At 41.7% G+C, this 9,634-nt stretch overlaps 1 protein-coding gene across 1 annotated transcript; it reads right to left on the bottom strand.

The window, feature by feature from the left end:
• Positions 1 to 6,179: 6,179 nt before the first annotated feature.
• LOC136874052 (uncharacterized) lies at positions 6,180 to 8,481 on the bottom strand. Its single transcript, XM_067147565.2, has 2 exons — positions 8,414 to 8,481; positions 6,180 to 6,717 (listed from the first exon to the last, which is right to left on the bottom strand). Exons 1-2 carry the CDS (start codon positions 8,418 to 8,420, stop codon positions 6,287 to 6,289), a joined length of 438 nt encoding a protein of 145 aa, XP_067003666.2. The 5' UTR covers positions 8,421 to 8,481; the 3' UTR covers positions 6,180 to 6,286.
• Between the last annotated feature and the right edge of the window lie 1,153 nt (positions 8,482 to 9,634).

Genomic DNA, 9,634 nt, shown 5'->3' on the forward strand with positions numbered 1-9,634 from the left:
AAATAACAACGATAAAATGCTCAAGAAAATATTTCACGCCGGGCTGAGTGGCTCAGACGGTTAAGGCGCTGGCCTTCTAACCCCAACTTGGCAGGTTCGATCCTGGCTCAGTCCGGTGGTATCTGAAGGTACTTAATACGACAGCCCCGTGTCGGTAGATTTACTGGCACGTAAAAGAACTCCCGCGGGACTGAATTCCGGCACCTCGGCGTCTCCGAAAACCTCAAAAAGTAGTTAGTGGGACGTAAAACAAATAACATTATTATTATTATTATTATTATTATTATTATTATTAACATATTTCATATATAAATGTGATTTCGTCTATGGCTTTTATTTGAATGATCTATTGCACCTGGTAAAGAAAGTGAAATGGCGTACGGCTATTACTAGCGGGGGTGTCCTGGGAGAATTTCGGCTCGCAAGATGCAGGTCTTTTGATTTGACGCCGTTAGGCGACCTGCGCGTCATGATGATGAGGAGATAACGATGATGAAGACAACGCATACACCCAGTCCTCACGCCGGCGTAATTAACCAATTATGGTTAAAATACCGGATCCTGCCGGGAATCGAACCCGGGACCCCTGTGAACAAAGGCCAGCACGCTAACCATTTAGCCATTGAACCATTACCACGTGGTGATGAACAATCACAAGCACTGTTCACCATCTTGACTGTTGTTCCATCCTTACACCTACCAAGCTCGATAGCTGCAGTCGCTTAAGTGCGGCCAGTATCCAGTAATCGGGAGATAATGGGTTCGAGCCCCACTGTTAGCAGCCCTGAAGATGGTTTTCCGTGGTTTCCCATTTTCACACCAGGCAAATGCCGGGGCTGTACCTGAATTAAGGCCACGGCCGCTTCCTTCCACTTCCTAGGCCTTTCCTATCCCATCGTCGCCATAAGACCTATCTGTGTCGGTGCGACGTAATGCAAATAGCATCCTTACACCAAGTAAGACAAGGTTCTGCTGGCTGTAAACCAGCTTGAAGTTCAAATGTAAGACCTAAAATGATACCACAGTATAGAGGCGTGTTGATTGCAGCCTATATCAATTGAAATCTCACTCCTCAAAAATGTGTTGGTTACATCCTTATTCCGGGGATGTCTTCAAATATAAACAATTATGAAAAACAATTAGTAAGGCTGAAAGTTGCAAAAACTTTTGAAATATTTAAAAAGTTATGAGAACAGCTTCAGAAATAATTCATACAAAACTTTAGGTATAAGTATGGATCGGATTTGAGGCCCATTTCCGTCTTACCTGGACCCAAACCTGCACCAACTTAAACTCACTCCACACACAGCCATCCAAGTTCTGGTCAAACTCAACAGTCACCTTGGTCAAAAATCCACACCCCGATACCCAATTATACATCACGGCGTCGCTCCAGCTAACACCACGGATAAACGCCGAGATCTTCGCCCGGCATTTCCACCACCTTTTCAACACACATGGTGATCCTCACTTTGACAACACTGACACACAACTTTACAGAAACCTAGGATCCTCCTCCACTCTCACCCAATCCAACACCCTCCCCAACCAATCAACGATACTCCCATCACCTCATCCGAAATTAAATCAGTCCCATCCTACACCTTTATAACAGCTCCCAGACCCGACAAAACCCGATACCGACATACCCGACACACGCCACTAGCCCTCCTAACAATTGTAGCTGAACTTTCCACCTTCATTTTTCCCACCGGTTTTTACTGCTTCTCTTGAAAACACACTGCAATGCTCCTATTTTCCAAATCCGGAAGACCACTTTCCGAACTAGACTCCTACCGTCCCGTAATACTCATACTACTGATACAAGCCAAAATTCTTTACGAAAATCTCCTCCAAAAACTCCACCCCTACCTACAGTCCATCCATCTTCTATCACCCTCCCAGTTTGGCTTCCACCCGAAACATTCCACTTCAGACCAACTGCTTCACTTTTTCCAGACCACCTCCAACAACGTCAACGGAACCCGTCCTACCCTATTAATCACCCTGATTTTTAGCTTGCTTTTGATTCCATCTGGCATCCCGTCCTCCTTTTCAAACTCATCTTCGCTCTTCCACTCTCCTATACCTGTCTCATATCCTCACACCTAACTGACGGCTCTAAGCAGATCTCTATCAACCAACATTTATCCTCCTCCTTTCCCCTTACTCAAGGCGTCGCATAAGGCTCCTCCCTCCTCTTCATAATTTTCGTTGCCGAAATCCCACAACCCCCACGACACATCCAACTCCTTCAAATCGCTGATGACACCGCAATCATAGCTCCCCTCTATTCCATTCAGTCCGTTAACTGTAGCGTCCAACCGTACCTCAATTCATTGCTCTCCTTGTGGGACCGCTGTCATCTCAAACTCAAACTCCACAAGACCCAATAAGTACTCTTCCGTCGTAAACGAAGAAACAACCGTACTACCCGCAACCCCAACCTGCTGAAGCTCCAGATCCGAAACACCACGATCTGCGCCCAACCCACCCTGAAATATTTCAGCATCCTCTTCGATCAGCATCTAACATTCTGTCCCCATTTCCTTGACCTAAAATTCAAGACTGATACCCTTGGCCGACTGGTTCGGTGGGGTCTTAACTCTTCCTTCCTCCTCTTCACCTACGAAACCTTCGTCAGACCTCCTATTACCTATGGCCTCACCACCTCTCCTGTCCATTGAACGCTGTACCGTACGCCATGCGCTCCGGCTCCCACTCCGTTTACATACCTCCGAATTGTATGGTATCTTTCCCTTCTCTAAACTTGACTCATATGGCCTAACCCACTTCCAACGTGCCTTCCTTCGAGCCCTCAACTGAGATCACCCCTCCCTTAACCAACTTGTACGTGGTCCACATCCACCTTCCCTACACTTTATCCAAACTCCTCTTCATCTTTACCGGTCCCTTCCCCCACCCGAAGATGATGCTTAACTGTGATCTGTGACGGAACATTCTCAACCCTAGTATCCTCCCATCTCATACACAAATAAAAATAATTTTCACAATATGATCAACAATAACAATTTTATGGGAAAACATTAACAACTGTAAACAGACACTTAAAACCAAATTCTGTATCTATTACGTAGAGTATCTTGAAAAACTTACATTGTAAATATCCCAAACTATCCACTATGAGAAAACATTAGGACATTTAAGAAAGTAAAAGAAGATCGAATACAATTACCCAATAGGCCAAACCCCTTCTATCTATTAATTTCTACACATCCCATACCCAACTCCTAAATTCCTCACTCCAGCTTTAGCCCGTCTGAATCTCCTGCCCAGAGAGAAGGCGTTACCTTCTAGATGGCCCACCTCTCCATTCAAGGGAGGAGTGAAAACCTGCTTAAACACATTTCTAGAGTCCAGTTGATGAACAACAGAAAATAACATGTTATCATGAAGATCTCACAATGCACCTAAGGCGACTGTAGTAACGGGAAGATAGATGAATTGTTATTCGTTCCATAGAGAATTTGAGTAGTAGAGTAACCAGCCTGTAGCACAAACCACTCACTAGGAGGACCAAAGGAATTTCCGTAGGTTCTGCAAAATTTAGCTAAGACGACACAGACTTAAGTGACCAGGAATTGGTCCTCAACCACTCTCTGAACGGTTAACATTTGTTCGATGCATTGACGGCTCAGGCTGTCAACTTAAACATTTCCAGTGAGTGAGTTAGTTAGTTTTGCGGTTAGGGTCTGCAGCTGTGACCTTGCATTCGGGACATAGTGGGTTCGAATTCCACCGTCGGCAGCCCTGAAGACGGTTTACTTATTTATTTAAACATTAGATACAGCCGATGGAGGACCATATTCCACTAATAACATAACAAATTTAAATAAGTATAATAAGGTAACATTCAGCATAAACAAGTACCAAGAGTAAATTAATAATGGCAACAATAACTGGCAAGGGTCGGTAACATAGTTAGCAAGAGGAAAGGTCATAGATTCGAAGGAGGGAAAAAATGGAAATCTGGAGAGTACTTCAAAGGAATTTTTAAATTTTTAAATTTTGCGTTTGAAGTATGCGAAGGCTGTGAGGATGTCAATATCGGGTAGTGAGTTATCAAGATTAGAGGGACGGTTGAAGATAGAGGATTGTTGTAAGGTTAGACGCTGTCGGAACACATGATGAATATGCCGGTTGTGTGTTAGGCGTCGGAGGGGGTAGGGCGGGACATGTATAGGGAAGTACGTTGGAAGAGAACTGCATTTGGTAAAGCTATTGCTTATTTTATGTATGTAATTAAGATCGGAGGACTGTAAACGGCTTTTCAGGTGAGGTATACCCAGGTAGTTCAAGATGTTATATTTAGTTGTGTTCCTAAAAGCAGCATTGTGAGTTCTGACAAAGAAACTGAAAAAGTTAAAAATACTATTTAGGGTTATGTTTGTCATAGTAGATAAGGACCAAACAGGGGAACAAAAGTCAATAATGGGGAAAACATAGGAGAACAAACCAAACCAAACCCCATGGCACTACAGCCCTTGAAGGGTCTTGGCCTACCAAGCGACCGCAGCTCAGCCAGAAGGCCTGCAGATTACGAGGTGTCGTGTGGTCAGCACGACGAATCCTCTCGGCCGTTATTCCTGGATTTCTAGACCGGGGCCGCTATCACGCCGTTAAATAGCTTCTCAATTCTAATCACGTAGGCTGAGTGGACCTCGAACCAGCCGTCAGGTCCAGGTAAAAATCCCTGACCTGGCCGGGGATCGAACCCGGGACCTCCGGGTAAGAGGCAGGTACGCTATATCTACACCAAAGGGCCGGCAGAACATAGGAGACGAAGTATAATTTTAAGGCGCTAATATAATTTCAGTGAACCTGTAAAGAATACCTTTGCCACGTATAGCTCTGGATTTTATTGATTCGATATGAGCAGAGATCAGTTTATAGTCAATTATAACACCTAGTCTCTTATCCGAGAAGCAGGTTGCAATGTACTTTTCCTGGATGGTACATGCCGCGTTCATTCCTTGCTTTAGCAGTGAAAAGGATATTGTGTTCCACTTATTAACATAGGTAGAAAGATTCGACTTCTTAAACCGGTCACTATACGAATTTAGAATTGTTTGTGGCTCATAACAGTCATCAGGCCTTAATATCTTCGGATCGTCGGCATACAGGAGAAGGGAACACTGACTGTTTTTTTTTTTTTTTTTTTTTTTGCTAGGGGCTTTACGTCGCACCGACACAGATAGGTCTTATGGCGACGATGGGATGGGAAAGGCCTAGGAGTTGGAAGGAAGCGGCCGTGGCCTTAATTAAGGTACAGCCCCAGCATTTGCCTGGTGTGAAAATGGGAAACCACGGAAAACCATCTTCAGGGCTGCCGATAGTGGGATTCGAACCTACTATCTCCCGGATGCAAGCTCACAGCCGCGCGCCTCTACGCGCACGGCCAACTCGCCCGGTACTGACTGTTGTGAGAGCAAAGAATTATGTCATCGATATAGAGACCAAAGAGTAGTGGTCCAAGAATACTGCCATGAGACACACCTGATAACATATATAACCACTGTGAGGAAGATTCAAGGAGTAACACTCTTTGTTTCCTGCCCGAGAGGAAAATAATTATCAATAACAAAACGGGCCCATGGACATTAAATCTGGTAGCGAGTTTCCCGCGGTTACCGATTTTCACACCAGGCAAATACTGGGGCTTTAACTTAATTAAGATTATGGCTGCTACCTTTCCAATCCTAGCCTTTCCCCATCCTCGGCCGAAGAACTTCAATGTGCTAGTGTGACGTTAAACCAGTAGATAAAAGTGCCCTGAGTTCTAACTTAATGTTGCATCTCGTAAGATGCTATGTTTATCCGTTAGCTGGTTAGGGACCAGCACTATTAAATCCAAGTCACTTCTAGCGGTTAACACCGTCACTTTCTACAGAAGGGCTTGGTATCGCCATGAATCTAGAATGGATGATATTTGAATTCCGTCTAAGATACTGAACAAACGTATAAATCCATTGGAAATGGAAGGACGTGAAGACCCTTGAACATAAGGAAAGACCAGGTGAAAAGCGAGACAGAGCAGATCTAGAGGAATTACCCCATTATTTTATGACGATGATTATAATGATGATTCGTAATTTTTCAAGTCAGACTTTAAGAGTACACTACGGCAACACACATGATTTATAAACAAAGAATACAAATGCATTATAAAATTTCGATTTTATTGACCAAGAGGTTTACTGTAACAGGACATTCATTTCATTTTTGTAAACTTTCTTGTTGTGAATTGCTGGTTGGTAATCACAGATTAAGCGTAAGCACAGACTTGGATGGCGGGGTTGAAAACGAGACCTGATGGACAGGTGAAGACTGTACCTTTCCCTGTGGTCAGGTCACACTTGACGAACTTGTGTGTGTCCTTTGGGTAGGGCAAGTGCCACCTGTCAGCCCTGGCGGCTGCGCACAAGTTGGCTGGATCAGGCTGGTTGTTGTCATTATCATCGTGATGGTGATGGCCGTTATTATGATCATCATGATGGTGGTGATGATCCCAGTCATCACTGTGGTGGTTGTGGTGGTCCCAGTCATGGTTGTGGTGGTTAGGATGGTGATGTTTTCCTACATCTTGAGCATCGCTTACAGCAGGGGTGTCGACAACCTTGTTATCTTCGGAAGCTGCCCCTTGTTCCACAGCGTAGGCCGTAGCCAACACTACCAACACAGTCACTAGAAGAAGACCTGAAACAAGAATAAATCTAATGATTTCTGTCTTTGCAATTAGAGTGAAATTCTTGAGAAATCTAGTGAAATACTTGTGACGTGCCCTAAAGTATCAGGTCTCCACAATATTCTCCTTTCTGAGAAAATTGCAATAACTAACATTTCATGTTATATTTATGGAAGTCATAATTGAAGTTTGGAACTTCCGCAATTTACCACGTATCATAACCAAACATAAACACAAGCATATGTATTAATACGATATAGCCCCACACAATATTTGGAGTTGATTGGCAACTTTGTTGCGAAGTTATTAAAAATAATATTAATTTTTTATATGTTGCATGAAAAATGCTCTTTGCGACACATTTTTCATTATTTTTGGATTATAATTTGACTGCCTTTTCAAAAATACTCATGTACTTAATAATGAATCTGGTTTTTTTAGTTAAGTATAAACTGTTGTAGATATAAGTTTTTCATTTTTTCATTATTCACACAATAGGCAAAACTCTAGTTTGGTGCTATTGAAGGTAACATTCGACATATAATAAAGTTCAGAAATCATTTTTATTGAAACTTTATCACAAAATTTCAGGTGAATCTGAAAACAAAGCTCTTTCGCATGGAGCATTTTATACAAGACAATGACCTGATGATATTTTAAGCTAGTGAAATGCAATTGAATGTATTAGGAAACGTACTTGCATTAAAAATTCTCTGGACTGTTATTTCCTCAGACTTCTGTCTATTTTTATAGCATAGCCTCAGCCTACTACAAGATAAATATATTCCAGCGGAATTAATGAAACTTTAGTTTGAAAGAACTTTGAAGCCAATATTGTCTGACAGCGTGAGAGAAAGGGGCGTGGACTTGCTCTGTATACACCTCTACCCTTTAAACCCGGCAATTAGTATAAGTCTAATCAACTTATATTAATCCCTGATCAGATTATATAATACTCAACCTTGATCCAAGATGAGAAAGTTGTCGGGAACGTAAAGCCTACTCCACATTCTCGTTGCCTTTCGCCGATAAAATCAAAGTAACAGTCCGAAATGTCATATGTCTATGAGTTTTCTATATTGCCAGGGAGTTAATGTTTGTTGTTGATAGGTTTTTCTGTGAATGCATTCATCTTAAAATAAATGAACTACTAGGTCGTAAGGAGATAAAAAATAAGTGAGAAAAAGAAGACTCGTAGAAGGTTATAAGTTACCTGTATACTTCTATTGCAAACGGAACCTAAGTAGCTAGTTAAAGTCAGTAACGCAAATTTAGATGTATGTTGACCATTTTTCTACTTAATGCATCCTCTATAAGCTTCGATCTTATAAGAAAACCTTAATATCTATTCAACGTAATTTTCTCCGCCTAGTGCCCCTCTTATGAGCATGGAAATCCAAAGGAAACTTAAATAGATATTCCATTTCTATAATCCTAATTTAGACCTAAGAAATACATTTTCCTCATTTATGAACTTGGATGTTAGAAGGCTATTCGAATTCAGTAACTCAAATTTAGACGTAAGATAATTTTCCCCAGTTTTTGCATCCTCTAAAAACTTCAATGGGCTAAGAAAACCTAATTAGCTCTTCAAAGTCATTAATTAAAATGTGTAACCAATAAACGCATTTGCATCATTTAGCTCATCTTCTGTGATCATCAATCTACTTGTAGATTTATGCTGTACTGTATGTGTCGGTGCCTTACCTTTCATGTTGATGTACAGTTTTCTATACTGCTTGGAGGCAGTGCCGGTTAATCATCCTTATATACCCACACGTTATCAAGTTTATTCTTTTACCTCGTCATCTATCGCTTCATTCGATCATGACATATTACTGATATTTATCAACCCGCAGAAGTGTCACTCATTAATCTCATCAGTTCCACGATAAGGTCAAAGATTCGCACGTCCTTAAATTCGTCCTATTTCATCTTTAAAATGTATTTTATGATATACTTCCTCTCATTCAGAGGCTGCCTTGCGACAAAGTACACTTTTATATTGGTTTTTGGTGTAGATGAGAAATAGGTATACTTGATAAATGTTAATGATAACCTAACTGTAACAACGATTTCTTAGAATTATCATTGAACCCCTTAAGGATATGATGGCAATATCCCATAACGTAGTAACTGGCAGAGATATCTGTTTCCAAAAATTGGCGGCAAAAAAAAAGGGAACTGTTCCCCTCGCTCCAATCATCAGACCCCACTGTGTCGATTTCATCTAGCTGGTATTTCTCGCTGTAGTAAGGAATTGTTGGTAGGTGGATAGGTTGACATCTGAGGGCTGCGAATTATGGCTTTCAAAGCGGCCAGTGGGGTCGACAATGTAACCTCTTTTCTTACTCTTGAAGGCAATGATGTCGACCCTTCTGTAGTTTCCGTTGTCCGCTAAGCCATGAACATATTAAAATACCTGGAAACTACGGTATTTCAGCGTTGTCGCAATTAACGGGCCGATGTTTTGATGACGCGTATTCTTTAAAAGTTCACATGAGGGCAAGATATCAGAACATGCACAAGAGTTTCAATCTCCTTGAGGCAGCGCTTACAAAGGGAATCGTTCTGAGATCTTCCTGGTACCGATCTAACTGCTGAAATGTTTGCCGTCATCTTAACTGCCTCACACCATTCACTACATGACAAGCCTTGATGATCTTGAATCCAGGATTTGGCAGCAGTATATTCATTGTATGAAAATACAACTCTTCCTTTCTGCTGCAAGTTACACCACTCACTGAAAGCCCTTTCTCTCAGTACACTTCTCACTTTTTTGGAATCAGTCTATTATTTCTGAGCAAGGATGTAGCAAATTGTTAGATGGAGGGACATTGAGGGATTGTAGTGAGAGAGTTATTTCTTCTTTCAGATTTCTTGTAGCATGGATGTATTCACCATCTGAGCTTAATAGTACCTTACAGA

The sequence above is a fragment of the Anabrus simplex genome, chromosome 1 (assembly GCF_040414725.1).
Source record: "Anabrus simplex isolate iqAnaSimp1 chromosome 1, ASM4041472v1, whole genome shotgun sequence".
In the NCBI taxonomy this organism is placed as follows: domain Eukaryota; kingdom Metazoa; phylum Arthropoda; class Insecta; order Orthoptera; family Tettigoniidae; genus Anabrus; species Anabrus simplex.